The following is an 18,520-nucleotide window of genomic DNA, read 5'->3' as shown; positions in this document are numbered from 1 at the left end:
GGAGAGCCTTTAGCTCAACCCTTGACAGCTGACAAATATCCTATTTATGTCAGAGCAGACACACTAAGGAGAAGCAGAAGAGATATTTTCTGGCAGATGAAGCTTTCTAAATGAAAGGGGTTTCTGGAATTTCTCATTTACACGAAATTTCAGAACTGTGAGTTTCAGTTTGATTCAGACCAGGACCAAATTTAAAGACAAGAAACAGAACTATGAACATCTATCTGCACCATCTTGTCTATTTGGATAAGCTGGGGCTAACTACAATTCAGTCTTTATTATAGCAAACACCTGAAAGAATCCCCTTCTAGGCTAGCTATGGACTATCTCATAATAAGGGTGATACATGACAACACTCCATGATCTGTGTCACTGGCTGAAGCCATAGGGCTATGATGGTGTTTTGATGGTAAACCTGGGAGCAATGAGCTGTACCTGTCAGCATGCTTTCATTTACAATGCACTGCCCACTGATCAGGATGGCATCACAAGGCAAAAGGGTTTTGTCCTCTTTCAAAACCAGCATATCTCCAGGAACAAGATGGTGTGATTCCAGCTCTTGGAAACCTGTAGGGGACATGTGATGAAAACTTTGTGCTTCATATATTTCTCTGTGGTAAGGGGAAAAAAATACAAGGAACTGCCTGCTGAATAGATTCTTACTTTTTTTATAATGGCTGATAAATACAGGACCACAAGTAGGACCTGAAAATACAACCTCCAATATTTAGAAAAGCCTAGGCATCAGTTCGAACTGCAGAATTCCTTCCTATCTTCCCAGGAGCCCAACCAATGGTTATTGTCCCAATGCACTGACCTAACTGAAGAAGCTTGGTTCTTTGTTTCTTAGTTTGACTCCGTCTTTTTGGATTGTGTTCTAAATACCATGGCAATGAACAGACTTTGCATGGATCAATTAGGTGGACTCACAGCCATTTAATGACTACGTGGTTGGCTTTGTCAGCACTGCTTTAAGAAAAATGACATGGTTTTCCTGATAATTTTTTGCTAAGGCTGCTCTCAAACAGTTATGAATATGATTGATGTGCCACAACATACTTCTACGTCAAATTAATCTAATCTGCAGAAGCTAGTTAATCGAGCTGACAAACAGAAGAGGAAACTGCTCTAGAAGGAATTTGATACTCTGCATTCTTGGGCTTGATATAAATTGCTATAGAAACAGAACACATTGAAGAAAGAAGTGTAGAGGAGTCACCTTCCTTATTTCTGCAGACTGTGACCATGACGTTGTTATGAGACTCAACCAGTCTGTGCAGTTTAACCGATTGCTATAAATTAAAGGAGAACACACAAAAGTGTTACATGATGCAATTCATCCATTAACAATTATTCCCTTTTGTTATTTGTGGTTATGAGAGCCCTCATAAACTGGGGTCTGGCCCTGCCAGGAACTATACAATCATACAGAGAAAGAAATTCCCAACCCTAATTACAGAGAAGGTGTAACGAAAGGTTACAAAGCAAAGCACTGGAATGGGGAAGGGAGGATGTGGGTAAAGAACCACACAGAGATTATGATGACTAGGAGGCCAGGCCATTGCGCCTGCTACTACAGAATGTCAGGAGACTTAACCTCTGAGTAACTCTCATAGCACTGTACGTGTGCATGTTTTAACATCCTGGCCTTTCCCAGGCATTAGAAATAAACCTGTCTTTTGAAAAAAGGTGAGGTGTCTCACCTGTCTAAGATCATATACAGTCAAAAAAATCGAGAGGAGAGACATGATTATGATGGCAGTGGCATACTCCATGTAATCTTCAGCAAACCACAGACATACACTGAACAGCTGGAACACGTAAAATGGATTTAAGACCTGTTTGGAGAGAGGGCAATATTAAAGAGCTGGCCACATTTAGATGGCTCCAGTATACCCAGACAGTCCGTCCTGTTAGAAATGGGCTGAAATAAAAGCTATTTTATTCCATTATATAAAGTCTTTAATTTTTTATAAAAAATAATTTTTATTATATTATATATTTATACATATGAATGTATGTATATATACACATACAGTCATACAATATTATATATTATTTTATCTTCTTTTATAAAAAATAAAACAATTATTACTCCATTATTTAAAAGCTGTGTCTCCCAACCCCCTTATTAATTTGGTCTCAGTGGCTTCAGTCTAATCAGATTGGACCATCTCCATCTGGCAGAATGGCCACATAATCTGGACCAATAGGATGTTATTTGAGATGTGAGTGGCTCAGCACGAACCTTTTTTTGCTTGCTTCTTTACAAGAAATGTAACAAATGTGAGAGAAGAGCAGGCTGTGCCATGAGGATGGAGCTCACATAGCACTGGCACATCTCCATAAACATTCTGTTTAGGCCACATATAGCCAGTTCCTGTCTGGAAAAGATACTGGTGCTTTCCATGGTGTTGCGCCCAGAGCCATGAGCTCATCAGATCTCTCTGCAGCTGTGGGCATATACCAGCTACTGCTCTTCATTTAGTCTCTGCTGATTAAGAGAAAGCCTTTGCCTGGAAGGTTTGATTTCCAGTGCAGCTTGTAAACATTCACTGACCCTTCTAAGGCCAACAGAATGAGCTCCCAGGACACAGATACATGCAAATACCAAGCAGCCATAAAGGCATGGGGAACAATGGAGAATAAATTAATTTATGGTGATTTCATGGAACGGCTTTAAACAGGATTTGAAAAAGGAGTGTTTCTGATGAGTGAGTACTGGGAGGGTAATTCAGACATAGACTCCCTTATATTCTATATGCACACTCTGCCTCCCCAAATAGCCCACAATAAAAGCAACAGAAATGCTTAACCTCTTTGATGAGTAGTTTCCAAATAGGGATCACTGGAACATCAATAGTGTTTGGCCCACATATAACCCTCCTGTATGGGATAAAGATGCATCACTTGCAGGTAAAATAGCAACAATGTAGCTCACTCAAGAAGCTGCAGCTTCCAATAGTCCCGAGAGATTGTATTGATCCCAGTTTAAAGGCTGTGAGGATCTTTCGCCAAGAAAAAGATAAAAAATTGAATGCCCCTAGAGTACGTCTGTCAGAACAGGTGACTGTACCAGTGAAACCTACGTAAACAGACAAGAGGTAACACAGCCTTTTAGGTAAATGTTCCCATCACACAAAAATTCCTTTGAAGCACCATAAACAAAAGGATTCTTCACCTAAAACTAAATGATCTAAAACCAAATAGTTCTGCATAAAGTTAACGGTGATTTGAATGTAAGATTCAACACAAGTTAAGGTCAGGAGCTGGATTTTCAGTATTTAATCAATTGAAGGTCATTTCTTTATGTAGCAGTTTCAGGAATACCTGTTCTGTAAATTGTCTAATGATACAGTAGTTCATGAGAATAAACTAAATGACTAAGAGCTAATTGATGTAGAAGTTCAGTACAACTACATGGAGCCCCACTGAAGAAGCACACATACAACTCATCTGCACCATCTCATGGAGACTTTCTTTTACTCCAAATAAGAACTCCTTAGAGTTAGTTACAGGACATAGTTATTCCCTGATTGAGAACAATAACAGTGATGAATACTGGGACATTTCAAAAACTTTGACAAGGAATACACAACATTCTCTAGCCCTTTTCGTTCAATTTTTCATGCATGGCCATTTCATTTAAAATTATGTGCATATTAATGGATACACAAGAAACTCAAGGAAAGCGCATCAACACCAGTGAATTTGCATCTCTCTGAGATCCATATATTAAGTACTCATGTTTTAAAACATGTACCTGACATTCCGTTCATTGCAGGTGAGACCAGAACCAAATTTGGCATGTATAGCTGAGCAAGTGTGGTGGTCTTCTAGGGCTCTAAAATATAAAGGGAATGTTTTCCTCAGGACATTATTCACAAAGAAGCCTGACTTCCTCAGAGCCTTGTGTAACGAGGGCATTGAACTCACCCAACTTTCTGGAACTGTTTTGCAGAGATATTCCAGACATAGCGGATTTTTTGTACTTGGATACTTTTCACCTGTAAAACAAAACAGGGACAACAATATATGCAACACAGCAAACAAAAATACTCCCAGGCCTGCTCACAGATCGCAGCTAGGCATCCTCACTGGGGTTAAGGACAGATAGAGCAAATCATATGGGGGACAGGGAGGGAGAGAAGACAGGAATGCATCCACTAACTCCCTAGTTACGTTATAGAGTGGGATCCCCAACTCAGTGCAGGTTCCAGTAAACTTTACAGGTCAAGCGAGTACAAAACAGCATTACAGCCCTCACTTTCATTTCACAGAACGAAGGGAACAGATCACTGATGCAGTGGTGGGTACACAGGCAGTTGTCAGCTTTGGTCAACAACACCCTTATCTTCTGTCTGGCCTTGAGGAAAGCGGGGCTTTGGGCATTTTGCAGGCATGGTACCGAGTCCTTCAGCTGAAGAGGTGCCAATAGACAAGAAAGGCCATCCCAGGATACTTCCTGAGTCACTGCTAAAGCTAAGCCCTTGCAGAGCAGTTACCCATTAGGAACATACGCTGCCATTTATAACTTGAAAAAGCAGTCTGTCCTGTACTGTGCAAAAAATAGTGAAGCCTATTAGAATAATGGCACTTCATATCAGCTGGAAGAAGGCAAGGCTATATACCTATATGCGTAAGTAATACAGAAATCAGCTTCAGGGGACTCTCCCTACCCAGTGCAATAAGCATTATTATAGGCCAATGAAATCTATACTCAACTCATACACTGCCTCAAAATGGAGCTATAACCACAGCCATTAATCTAACAAGAGGTCTGCAGTTAGGATTTTGTGCAATAGGAGCTGTAATATTTGCAATGCTAAAAACTGGAGTGGGAAATGAGGGACTCAAGAGAGTGACAGAACAGGTCCTTGGAGAGCTTTCAGGCACTACACATTACTCTGTGGACTTAGGTAGCTTAAACAGCAAACAGGTTTTATAACTGACGTATAAGTAGGGGCTTTTGAATTGCTAATGGATTAAACTGTTTGCTCTTTGCTGCTTTGAAATCTGTTCTTTTCTATCTAGTTGTTTTGATTGATATGAAAGTGTTATTCAAAGGGCCTATTATTTGAGGGCTATACTGGGCTTTTTTATGTTACTAATTCGATCCTCTGAAGAATGTTACAAGCCAGTCTTCACTTTCATACTGTGCCAGATGATTAAACTAGCCAGCACTAGACTTTCTCATGTACATTAATATATGCCCATACAAAACAGCAGTAATAGCAACAGCTTCGCTCAGCTAAAGTTAGGTTTATAATGAAAATATCTACTAAAAATTGCTGTAGGTACAAAAATAAATGCTAGTAAGTTAGAAATTTATTTCCTGGAAGGAAATATATCTCTTTTATGGGTTGTCCAGTGCAGTGATCTAGTATCTATAATCAAGAGCCAGATATTAGCAAGTGTACCATTGCATTCCTATTGCTTACACCAATTTAATGTGTAATGCTAAGCAAGACATATAACTGAACTGTCTGGTACTCGTTCTAAAATGGGGATAATTATATTTACTCAACTCTTGAGGGACCTTGCAATCTGCTTGGATCATTTAATCATCTACTTTCTCCCCAGTGCCTCACTGGGATCTCAAAGCTATGGAACCGGCAGAGACCAGGATACATTTTTGCAGGAACAGTAAACAGTGCAAGACCCGACTCCAGCAAAAGTAATTCAAAGCACAAATTGTTGCGTACAAAGGCAAGAAAGCAAAATGTGTTTCAGAGTCACCTTCATGAAACATTTCTGGAAATATTGATGCAGCTCAGCCTAGGCACTTTTCTATTCTACTCCTCTTCAGCTCCATTCATCCGTGTTTTCATGTTACCATGGGATCTGTGATGTTCGGTTCCTCACAATTTCCTTTCAGACACAGCCACCCCTAAATTCCTTGATTTGTAGGCCAGGAATGAGTTTTTGATTTAGAACTCTGATTCTTCACTACCAACACCAGTGTCTTGGAGCATTCCTACTTACAATATAGGTCTTCTCTCAGGAGTAGAGAGGATTCTTTTCTCATAACCCACCTTGGAGTAAGAGACGATTTTTACAGAGGTGAGTACAGTTCTACAAAATCTCTAGCTTGTTCTTACACAGCTCACTATGTTCATCAAGCTGCAAGTTTCTTAGTTGGATATGTTTCTCAGCTCACTTTCACTCTATGAAGCATGGCTGGTATTTGCCACCATCTCCCAGATGCTGCAGGGAATACTTCACTTACTTGCAAACTTGGCTTCATTATGGCTTTGCTGATGATTGAGTCTTCTTCAGCAGTGGCTGGATAATCGGATCTACTTTTGATAAGCGCAGACACAGAGATCCATGTCACAGTCTTACGCGAATAAATCCGAAATTCATCCTAAATTAATATATAAGAGAAATATCACAATTTCCCTCACAATCAGAACAAATTCACTATCACCTTGGAGTGAATGATTTCAGTAGGCCTTTCTAGAGTACTGTTACAGCTTTTTTAAAGAACTAACCAACAGCGACCTCCCAGCACCTGTGACTAATAGATAAATCAGCAGAATGGGAGTGGAACCGCAGTCCCATAAAAATGTGAGTACGGCAAATAATTCACTGACCACAGGTCTAGTGCTTGGCTGATAAGGATAGAATGGGAACACCCAGGTCACGGTCTAGGACAGGCAAACAGTACAGGACAGTCTCAGATGCAGTGACCATATTGTAAAGGGAAGATCAAAAGGAACATAGCACTGTACTGCAAAATGGATGTTTAGTGTCAATGCCTTTTCACAGTGATTCCAGTGTTAACACTTCATTGGAACAAGTGTGTTAGCACCATGCCTCCCTTATGGCACCTTAAACAAGCTTCTACCACAAACTGAGTTAATGATCTTGCTATTTTTTTATACAGTAAGTTCAACATTGGAACTGCATGATAACTAGTGTTGGTAGTAGAGTCTTAGAGATTAGAGCAACTACTGTAATAAGTACCCTCATGTTAAGTTTCAGTCCTGAACATGGAACCACATGCATTACAGCCAACTATGAGACTGACTTCTATGTCATATTCAGTGTGTGAGCAGTTTGGCAGATGGAAAAAGCTGATTACCTCAGCCAGCCAGGTTCTGAAAGCAGAGTTATTAAACTTTATTTGGAAATTACAACAGAAAAAAAAGATTCTGTACCAAATAATAACCTTCTGAATAATAAAAGGGTTCAAAAAATAACTTTAATAATGTTTATATCTTATTTATTTGTGCACTTTTCTTCTTAAACTGGTATTTTGAGTAGAATAACATTTATTTTCTGATATTTATCTTTAATTTAAATTTCAGAATTAGTAGACATTGGGATGCAGATTGAGATGGGAGGCAGTGAATAACACAGGTGCTCATTATTTGAACTAAAGTGAGTCAAAATTCAAAAACAAAAGTGAGTTAATAGGCTTTCCTATTGCAATTGCAGAGATGATGATGAATTATGAATGAAGGTTTTATGTGAAGCAAAAGAGAATTCCAAGGATCAAGCTGATGGGATTACTTGTATCCTCATTAGCAGTAGCCATCACATTTGAGAACTGACATAATCAGAATGTAGGGGAAAAAACCAAAATTGTAATTTTAATACAAAGAACCATGAAGGAAATCTGAAATTGTCAAATACCCAGAGCATACTTTGAGAGAGCTTCCAGATAAAAAGAATGTACAATATGATTCAATTCAGTTTAATTCTATAAAGGATCATTTAAAAACTAATTTGAGAAGTGCTTGGCATGGCAAATCCATTTAAAATGACACCCAAGAATAGGTAATTAAAAATTCAAACTGAACTGAGGATTAAAAAGGGAGATTAAACCTAATATACTACTTCTAAAAAAAATACACCCCCTCAGCCTATTAGGATGCAGATTGTTCAATATAAAATATTCAACAGGCAGATTTGTGATTTTCAAAACCCAAGATTTTAACTGCATGCTGCTCTGCTCATTTAAGAAGGCAGCTCAAATACAGTGGTAGCAAGTGCTCCATTTTGGAATTGCACATTTTGCAGATGCCATTGTTCAGGGATCTCTGAAGCAGAACAAATCAAACTTTTGGAAGTAAACCAACCCCACCAGCTCCTGGAGTATTCAGGCTCAACTGGGATTCAGAGTCAAGTCTCAGTTTCCTTCTTTTAGTGTTGCAATAGCTTCCATGAAATTAAATCAGGGTTTCTGTATGTTGCAGTGCTTCAGTACAGTCCTCAAAACATAGAAATCTGTATTAGGAAACTACCAGCAAAACATAACACCCCTGAAAGCATTAACCGCAGGACTGCAGGCTTATTGGACATGGGGAAGGGCTGATGGAAAATGGAAACATACAGTCAAGAAAACAAGCAGTCTAAGCTTGCCCTCTTCCTTATTTTGATCACACACTGTCAGACACTGGAGGGGACAGAGCTAGACAAATGTTTGGTTTGGCCCACTGGCTAAATTTTGGCAGAGAGGGGCAGCTTCACCAGGACAGCCAAGTGAGGGAAAAAAGGATCTGCTGGACACTGCCAACCAAACAGGTGTTTTAGAATCTGGAGCACAGACTTGCAATGTAGAAAGCACAGAGATCGTGGAAGGGAGGAGGAAGGACTAAAAGCAAATAACACAGTCTTGAAACCACAGATACTAGTATTTTTCACCCCAATTTCTTTCAGCTTGTTGTCTCATCAGCTGTTACCTTCCATTCCAATCATCAGCTTACACATAATTTGTAGAATACTTGAGAGTTCTTTAGATCAATGCTGGTAAACATATTATTGCAGGACACCAGCAATGTATGAGATTTCAGCTAACTGGATTCCTTCCAATTAACTACACATTAGGGGCTAATTTAAAGATTAAAGTAGGCACCTACTGTTGTTCTGAGCAGAACAATGTCTGCTTCTTCCAAGCTGCAGCGGATGCAGTTCGCCCACACATCCCACTCTGGCTTCCAGTAAAACAGCAGCAGCAGAGCCCCACAGGACAAGATGTATCCAGCAACGCACAAGGCCTTTCGGCAGCCTTGGGTTTTGTAGCCAAAAATCTCCTGTACAGCAAAGACAAGTTAAAAATCATTACTATTCCTCTTAAAGAAATGCCTGGAATCCTACACTTTCCCATCATCCACTGCTCTCCCGTAGGTACTGTTTGTTATGGTATTTTGAAAAAACAAGTCAGATAACTTGTATTTGGCTTCTTTATGTGTCCTAAACATGACTAGAAAAAAATTTTGCATGTTCCACATAAGTTTTCAGCCACCTTCACAAAATCTAGATTGCTGTAGTCTGTCCAACCCTCTAAAATTGTTTTATGTAGTTATGAAACTCATCATGAGACACTTATGTGCGTGCATGAGCTGGAAGGATATCAAAACATAGAGGTCCTGATCTTTAGGCCCCAAGTCAGGAACACAGATTTGCCTGGTCAGCTTTTTTAAGATCCCTGGATGAGACAGCTGAAGAACTTGAGTACGCCTGCACTAGGGGATGGAGAGTGGTGCAGACATGGAGAGTGGTGCAGACCCACTGCAGGAACTAGGACAGTGCCTGCTTCAGAATCAGAAGCACTACTGCTCTTTTGCCATAGCAGTAAGTCTGCATTAATGCACCTATACTTCAGAGACTCAGCTAGTCTCTCTGCATGGTCATGAATGACACTGTGTGGCTGCACCAGCCGGAGCTGCTTTGCATAACTCAGCACACACACAGCCTTTGTAAGGCTGGTACCATCTTCCATGACAGCTCCAGTATGGGGATTTTGGACCTTGCCAATGTGCCATTGCCCTAACATCCCAAAATAATAATAATAATTGTTACTAAGATCAACTAATGAACACCTGCAGAATGCTTTACATGTTCAGAGGGCCAAAGGAAGCTACTCACTGTAGCTGTATGAGTAGGTATTATTATTCCATTTTTTAAGCTGGGGAAATTGTTATAGTGAGGTAAGGTGACTTGCCCAAAACTTCAGAGATGACTGTCAGCATTACAGTTTAAGAGCTGCCAGGTCTTGGTACCACAGCCAAATTCCCTCTCAGTAGTGCTAGCAAGAACTTGGTAAATGTGAAATGAAATGTATACAATGAATTTATAGAGGAGATCCAGCCCTGATCTAAGATGGGATATTGTATGGCTCCAATTACATCAGGTGACCAGGAGAATTTGCTAACATAAGGGTTAAGATTCCTCAATCTCCATCTTGCTAGTATATCTGCACCAATTGTGCAATCTGCTTCTGAAGATCAGATATCTGCAGCCACAGATATTGCAAGATCCATTCATAAGGTGAGAAGGAAAGGCAGTGTAATTGGAAGGATGAGTAATGCATAATTCCTGGTTCTGTGCTGGTGTCTTTGCTTGTTATGTGAAATACAGGCCCTACCCAGTGATTCCACTCACTGCCTTGGCCTACCTGCTCTATGTCATTCTCCAGAACACAGACTCTATCTTCCTAGGTAATCTCCATGGGGTGTCTAAAAGGAAGAAATTGGCAAATGTAGGGAAAAAGTATAGTAAACTACACAGGGAAGTGGCCTGCGTTGCACAGGACCTGCATATACCACCCTGACATGCACACGCTCAGCATTTTCAAAGGCTTCTGTAATCTCTGAGCAGCCCAAGAGAATAAGGCAACTCTGCAGCAGATAGAAAGAAGTTCATGGAGGACAGTAGATAGGCAGGCTTGCTAAAAGGTAGTTGGTGTGGCAGTCATGTGCTATTAATATTCACATGCTCCTATAAACAGGTTAAGGGCTCTCTGCTTACCTCTGTCTAGTTGTATTCTTTACAAAAATGTTACAAAATTGGTGTGAGCACCAGCATACAGAATAGACCACAGAACAATGTGAACTTACTGTTCACAGCAATGGCTTACTGGCAAGATCCAGATGCTTGGATCCAGACATTACAGCTTGTCAGCAAGGCAAAGGAACTCCCAAGGAGACAGAGATGCCTAAGGGAAGAACTGTTAAAAGAACGCGCCTTCGGACTTCCTCCAGTAAATGGCTAGACCTGGAATAACTGGAATAATATTTTCAAATTGGGATGGGCATGAATATCAGGGTGGGGAAGAATAAGATTGCTGCCATGCGCATCTTGCTTCTGACAGTGAATCATTCCTTTAATTTCCAGCTTTTGTGCCTTACACCCAAAGTCTCAGAAGCCAATAAGGCTGTAGTTAATGCAATTAAGAAGGGAGAGGGTGGGCATTCAGCATGTGACTGGCAGTCATTTAGGATCATCTTCTGTTGGCAGTGTTCTTCGCTGAAATGCTGAATTATTCCCCAAGCCTGATATGACAACATAGCCTTAGAGCTCGGGCAGACTCCGTCTTTCTCTGCCTAGGAAACCATGCACCTATTTATCAAAATATGTATCTGAGTCCCCTTATGCCTGCATACGTTTCCAGGCCTTTGTTTTCCAGAACAGTTTCCCCTCAAAAAAATGGTTTGATCCCTTAGATATCAAGACACTTCTCAAAACAAAGCATGCATCAGTATTCCTCATCTTGAAAACTAGGAGAGAGGAAGACAAGGAAAACAGCTCAGCTGGGAAAAAACACAGGCCATCCACTATGCTGCCTGCTGGATCTTGTTGCTTTTCACAAGGGACTTTCCTTAGATAGACAGACAGACAGACAGATAGATAGATACCCTCAAGCTGTTCTGACCCAGTGCACACTCTGCCCTACAAACACAGGTGTTGATTCAGGTTCGTTGGTTTGTGTCTTGATCAACATGACATTTCTGAATACAGGTGTTCAGGAGCTCTACAAGGAGTAAGCTGGGAAAGAATAAACATCAGATGCTAACTGCTGTTTTGTATCTGGACGTGCAACAGGAATCTAAATCCAAAGCACAGCATTTCCCATGGTTTGGAAACGTCTGGAGCAGGTTACCGAGCCACATCATTCAGAAGTAAAGCTAGGCAGGGAAATAGACTGAGCTCCAAACCTAAGTCGTGCCAAAGTTCCCTGGGCCGGAACCTTTCAATACTTAGCTTCAGAATAAAACGTTCTGTTAAGTTGAGGCGTCTTTCCTGACCCTGTGCCTTCAGGTGAAAGGACTATAGCAATGAATGCTGCATACGTAAAAAAAACCGTTTAGTATGTAAATAACTCCATGTTATTTACATATTTACAGAAACAATACAAACACTTCTCACTTGTCAAATAAGTCAACAGTGAAATTCTTTAGAAGAATTCTCAAAGCCATTATCTTATCAAAAGAAGAGGTGAATATTAGACCCACAACAGAGGTATCCACAATGGGTACGAAGAAGGGGGGAACAGGCACACACATGACGCAGGTTTCTCAGCAGGTTTATCTAGCCACGTGAATGCCTTACAGTAATTAGGGTTTGGAAATTTTTCAGGATTATTCAGCATTCACTAGGCCTATACTACAAAGATCTCCAAGCAAATGCATGCCCACTATGGCAAACAATACTTCCAGGGCTGGCAGAAATCCTGGTGTCGATGTCACCTGTAAGAACATGTCTGTCAGGTTGGTTTTATGTTGTTAAGGAAAAGAGGATAACTTTTGCTAGGTTGTATTTCACTGCACAAAGAGGCTGTGCTGATGCAGACATGCTTCTTTTGAAGATGGGTCTGATGAATGCAGATTTGCACTTTGACAATTCTTCTACTGCGTGAGCAAGTTTTTAGGGCTCAGTGTGTGCATGTGGCATATATAACATTACACGGCCAAATAACCTGGGTTCTTGAGGGCACCCAAGAGATAGTGGAAAATAAAGCTAAGATTAGCTTTCTGTGAGATTCTAAAGGGCTTCTCATTATCTCACAGGAGGTAGCACTGTTTACAAAAGAGGCTAGTATGCAGGGCTCATCGCATCTCTGTAGAATAATTTATAATAAATTGTAGTGTATTGCAAAATGTTTTTTCCTCATCTGTTAATATCCCCTTCCTCTCAAGACTCCCAACAGTCAGAAGAGTGACTAAACCAAAATGGTTTAACTTGTGAGTGAGGGGTCATGGGAGAGGCCATGTATTATTGGACAGACAAAACTGCCAGACCTGCTCAGTTGGCAGAAAATGTGCTTATTCCAAAAAAGGGTCTTAGCTGCTTTTACAATGGCTTATCACTCTAGTGTCCAGCAAGTCTTTGTTACTTATATTTAAAAGAAAAATGGCCTGTAACTGCCAGGTAATCTGCACAGCAGAATTTAAATGCAAAAGTCAAACAAGTTCAGGCACCCTTTTCTTTGGTGAAAACAAGGCCTGTCTACCAGCAAGGAGCCTAAACAGTGGCTGTGAGCTATCATATTTCTGGCAACCCAGTCACCAGGTACCCTATTACAAACAACCTGTTGCTATAACAGATAATAGGATTAGACTTGAAAGACTGGTTAAGATTCACAAGGAATTTAATAACTGAAACTCATTCTTACCAACCAGAACCTGTTTCATCAGAGGTTTCTGTTCCCTCTGAAGCCAGTAGCAACATTCACTGTCATTCCATAGGAACAAGATTGTGCCTTTGAGATTCTATCTTAATTTTAAGAGTTAAATTTTTCAAACTCAAAGTATATAAAATTGGCATCCCAAAGGAGGCAGATAGCTGCCAACATGCAGTGGCAAACTGGGGTTCACCAGCTGACTGACTGCACTTGTCCCATTCCTTCAGACATAAGCAACTGGGGAATATGTGCTTAAGACAGGCTTCTGGCAAATCCTTCCTGAGGCAGAAGCCTGTCTATCACAATCTTTTGCACTGGAGGGGTTACGCTGCACTTTAGGGTTTGTGCAAAGGGAGTGATTAGTCCCAAGTTGTACAGAGATGAGCATCAAATTGGCAGCGGACATAAAGCTGTGTTTTTCCTCCCTCTTCCTATTTCACCAACAATTACTTCTTCTCAAAAACACCTTCAAGCAGATCTTTCTGAAGGAAAAGGGGGAAAAAAAAGTTAGCTAATTCAGAAAGTAAATCCTCTCCTATTAACCCTCTCTGAGGCAAGCTGCTGTGTCCAGAGTGCTCTCACACTACTGAGATATTATCTCATGCTCTGAACATATATCGCTAAGTTTTAGCTACTTAGCTACTTACCAGTTTAGCTAATTGGTACCAGGAGAGTGAGCTCTCATGCAAGCAAATGCGCTCCAGCCACATAAAGTAATCCCAAAGATGTGCACAACGATATATAAGGTAAATATCCTAAGTCAGGGTGATTATTCTTAATTATAGGACTACCTAGCACCTCAGCTGTACCACAAAATGCAAACACTGAAGAAAACTTCAGTGATGAGGATTATTTCTTCTCATTAGAGCTCCCAACTTTCCTCAGCAAAATGGACAGCTAGTTCAACATAGGAAAGCACTGCATGTCCAGAGCCCAAATAAACTACTTGCATGCTTTCAAAATTACTTGAACTATTTCACTCTAGAAGAACTGGCACCTGCACAATGTCAGCTATTACATTATTACACCAAGTGATATGATCTTGTTTGAGGAGTCAGGAACTGCTTGCTAATAATTTGGTTCAGGTGGATTAAACTGACTGTTAAAAATAACATTGAAAAACATTTTTCATGGCTTAGAATTAAAAAAAAAATGTTGTAGGGTCACTGAGACCATTATGTGCCAGCGTCACTTGCTGTGGCTGCCAATAATTTAAGATATATGATTTTAGCAAAGAATGCCTGCACATAATTCTCTTTTAGCCCATGTACTCTCACTCTCTCCTCTGCTTAAACACAGCCCTCTTTGTCTTTTTCTTCACAACTTGTCTCATCTACATATTACTTTCTTTTTCTCTTTCACACAAATATGCACACTAGCTGTTCTTTCTATACACACATCAGGTTTTTCTTCACCCTCTTACAGTACCTCAGAGACCCTCACAGATAATCTTCCTGTCTCTCATATTTGGAACTTTTTTGTCTCTCTCTTACACATATGTAACAGACACATACATACCTGCCAAATCTAGCACAATTTGGCTATGGTTTTAATTGCTCCTACTACTCAACTGCTTCATCAATTTCTTTTCTGTGATTTTCATCTGGAAACCTCACGTGAATGAACACTGCTTATGCTCATTGCAGGCACAGAGAGCATAGCAACTGACAGGCACCCTGGATTCACAGTGCAAATGGACTCAGCACTGTGCACACACCAGCTGTGCAGGGAAGACCTCAGATTCACAGTGCAGATCCCCGAGCACTGGACTCATGGCAAATGTGCTCTAGTATGATACTGGTGAGAAACAAAAACATTACTGGGATAGCTGGCTCTGCGCAAGCACAACTTGGGTGTCCCAGTGGTGCACAGCTGGAATTGGACACGCAGAGTACAATGGTGTGGCCCTACACAGCACCAGACAGTCCGCTTAAACCTAATTAGCTCAGGCTCAATTCCGGCATTGCCAGTGATAGTGCCAATAGTGGGGAGAGAATGACAGGGTGTTTAAGGTCCTAGAAGGACAGGGGCAGGGTGGAGCACAGACACAAAACCAGCAGCTGTTTGGAGCTGGGGAGCAGTGGCACATCAGCACCAGGGCTAGAGCCAGGAGCGGGGTGCTGCGAGCAGGTTTAGTAACTCAGCAGCAGAGCCAGTTGGGTTCTGCATTGGCTGAGCTTATTAGTCCGCACCCGCAGAGCCAGCGCCTTGCACTTCCCGCAGTGGTCAGTTCATGCTGGATGACTCTGTCCTGCATTCTCCAGCACATCCAGGTTACTCAGGTTTGCATTATGTAAAATATGACATCTCCCATCCCTGGATGGCAGAGAGCTGACTGAAAATCTACGTTTGTATCTGGGGATAACAAATGTCCACATTTTTCCATGACATGGTCTCTTTTTCACTAAAATAGAATTCTCAGTGAGTAGATTCTGAAGATTTTCTCCAGGATTTCTGGAAGTGAACAGTCATGTCAGCTTGTAAGTGACTGTGTTTCACTAGCTTCACTGGGGCTGTTGTACACCCAGAAATCCTACACGCACTCATAGCAAAGCTACAGTGCCTCTGCAGCATGGGAATTTTGAGAAGCACTGCATTTACCAGACATGCATGAGAACTGTTGCTGTACAGCTGCATCATGGGTCTGACATCTCCAGCAGAATCTGTTAGACGGACTGAATGCATACATGACGAACAGCTGATCCATCCATAACATGCAGTAATGCCAAAGCAGCTAAGAAGCACTGAATTTACTACAACTGTGCACTGTGCTTGCTATTTAAGAGAAGTGCCATCCAGTAGATCAGATATTTCGTGTAAACATAGGACTTATTTCCACATGTTACAGAATGCATGTAAACATACGCCTCCTATTTAGAAATCCAGCTTTATACAGGCACTCAGGCTGGAATAGTGTTGTCAATTCAACAGACTGCATTTGCTAATTTATGCAAATATAACACTTGTGTTTTTATGTTCCAGGGGAAGCCATGGTTCCCAGTCCTCATCTAACTGGATCTGGCCTTTGAGATTCAGCTGACAAAAGGTTAGGAACACCTCTCTAGCCCATCCCTTAAGCTCGTATGAGACTACCTCTACCTAGATTTATAATGCCACGTCAATAATCTGCTAAGACATCCTCTGTTAGAGGGGATAACCACTTAAATCCAGTGGATACATACAGTTTTATTGTCTTTCTGCTAAAAAAAATTATATCCCTTTCTGACTGTGTTTCTGCTATGGGAACACCTCCACCACCCAAAACTAAACTACAGACTGTAGCATTTTATTGCAGAACATGTGCCATCTGCTGCTTCAAGTTAAGAAAGACCTAGAGAGAGATACGACTCACCATCTCATTCTCTTCTCCCTGGTTAAGCTGTGCATAATGATCCTTGGCAGGATTTTCCCCCATGAAATGACCCTCTGGAGACTTTCTACAGCACCCTCAGGACAGGTCTTCCACGTTGTCTGCTGCAACTTCCACATTGAGGAAGTGCTGTAAGTACACACCTTCCTTATAACTCTGCTGATATTTGAAGAATGGAGCTCCTCCCTCTCTGTGGGGTTAGCAGGTAACATTCATCCCTCCTCCCTTTATTCTGTTGCTGGAGTTTTGTGACTGCAAGGGTACATGCAAAATTCACTCAAAGGCACTGCAAGAAAGAAAAATTTAGATCCCACAATTGTTTGCCTCAATATGACTCCGGGTCATAACTCTGACATGCGCAAACAAGTGCTGTTGGCATGCAACTTTCAGGGGAGGGCAAGAGTGGAGTATTTTTCTTTGAGAGATTATGGAATCACTGGAGACCACAAGTGTGTCCAAATGAGAAGTAAAATAGACGTTGCTGTTGTTACACTCTTAGCTACCAGCCTGAACTAAGTGTCCAGCTGTGATCCCCTCATATGTCTTGGAGAAAAATTCAAGCTCCAGCATTGCAAACAGGGGCCCCAGTTTGTGCAGGTGGATTCATGCACTGACTGTGTGTCAGGATCCAGCCATGTGGGATCTGTAACCACTATGTTTATTAATTATTAAGAATATAATCACAGAATGTCTTCTGACCGCACCACACAGCTTTGGGGAATGTCACTGAGATTATTCACTCACTCCTGGGGAAAACTGGAGTTGCCCAGTGATGTCAGCGAGCTGGATACAAACATCTCTGAATCAGGGCCAAAAGGAAACTGGCAGAAAAACAGCACAAAGGGTTTTATCACCTCCTTTTTTTGTTACTGCTGGGCTGCATTTGGTTATTAGTCTTGTGATTCATTCTCATTCTCATTACTATTTCCTTGTCCTTTGTTATTTTTTAAGAAGTTGTACACCAAATAGTTTAGGAGTGACATCAGGAAAGGCAAATGTGTTCTTCCAGTAAATATGTTAAGGAAACTAAATTATTATTTCTAGGGTCACTGAAACAGATCAAGAGGTGCCAAGTTTACTTCCATGAGGCATGGTCTTGTGCAAGTCCCAGGCATCTCAAGCACCACTGCCTATCCTGCGGTGGGCAGGCTCAGAGAAACTGATTTGGGAGACATGCAGGGAACAGAGAAGAGGAAATGAGGCAGCTACATCAATTAATATAATAAAAGTTGTCCATTGTTAATAATGTGAGCCAGACACAGACCTGAAAGCCTGCTGTGCATGTATGCACAGCACAGGGACAGATATGTTTGTGAAATGCTGGTGACAAGCGGTTTCTGTTGGAGCAAAGTTGTTTGGTCTTGACACCCAGCACACTTCCAAAAGCGATGCAGACCAGAGGCTGCAGAGGAAAGGATATAATGGTGTTATATCCTATCCTAAGCTGTGTTATGGGTGATTTGTTGCAACAGAATCAAGGGGGAAAAAGGTCCTCTCCATACCCTTTCCTTTTCTCCCACTGCAACCCTGAGGCGAGCTTTGAGCCTTTCAGCTTTCCCTTTTGTTCTTCTGAGACCCAGCAACAGGAACTCCAGTTATTACACAAGAATCACAATTTTCAATTAAAAATTAAAAAGAAAGAATGCAATAAAGTCCATTTCTAATAAACCTGATTATATGGGAAAACTGAGCAGTGCTGTCTAGAAGCTATAAAAGACAGGAAACAACTGCAAAGGTAC

At 41.1% G+C, this 18,520-nt stretch overlaps 1 protein-coding gene across 1 annotated transcript in view; it reads right to left on the bottom strand.

Annotated features, from left to right (window-relative positions):
- The window catches only part of LOC142059816 (putative cation-transporting ATPase 13A4), a 43,273-nt gene extending 26,368 nt beyond the window's left edge, over window positions 1–16,905 (bottom strand). The window contains exons 1-9 of the mRNA XM_075098939.1: window positions 16,764–16,905; window positions 8,868–9,041; window positions 6,230–6,367; window positions 3,937–4,007; window positions 3,764–3,844; window positions 2,817–2,886; window positions 1,704–1,838; window positions 1,220–1,292; window positions 436–567 (exon numbers count right to left, since the gene is read on the bottom strand). Coding sequence (XP_074955040.1) covers window positions 436–567; window positions 1,220–1,292; window positions 1,704–1,838; window positions 2,817–2,886; window positions 3,764–3,844; window positions 3,937–4,007; window positions 6,230–6,367; window positions 8,868–9,041; window positions 16,764–16,826 — 937 coding nt within the window. The 5' untranslated portion in view covers window positions 16,827–16,905. The remainder of the gene's footprint in view (window positions 1–435; window positions 568–1,219; window positions 1,293–1,703; window positions 1,839–2,816; window positions 2,887–3,763; window positions 3,845–3,936; window positions 4,008–6,229; window positions 6,368–8,867; window positions 9,042–16,763) is intronic.
- Window positions 16,906–18,520: the final 1,615 nt, after the last annotated feature.

This window comes from Phalacrocorax aristotelis, chromosome 7 (genome assembly GCF_949628215.1).
Source record: "Phalacrocorax aristotelis chromosome 7, bGulAri2.1, whole genome shotgun sequence".
NCBI classification, from domain to species: Eukaryota; Metazoa; Chordata; class Aves; order Suliformes; family Phalacrocoracidae; genus Phalacrocorax; species Phalacrocorax aristotelis.
This window is presented reverse-complemented; position numbering and strand designations above follow the sequence as displayed.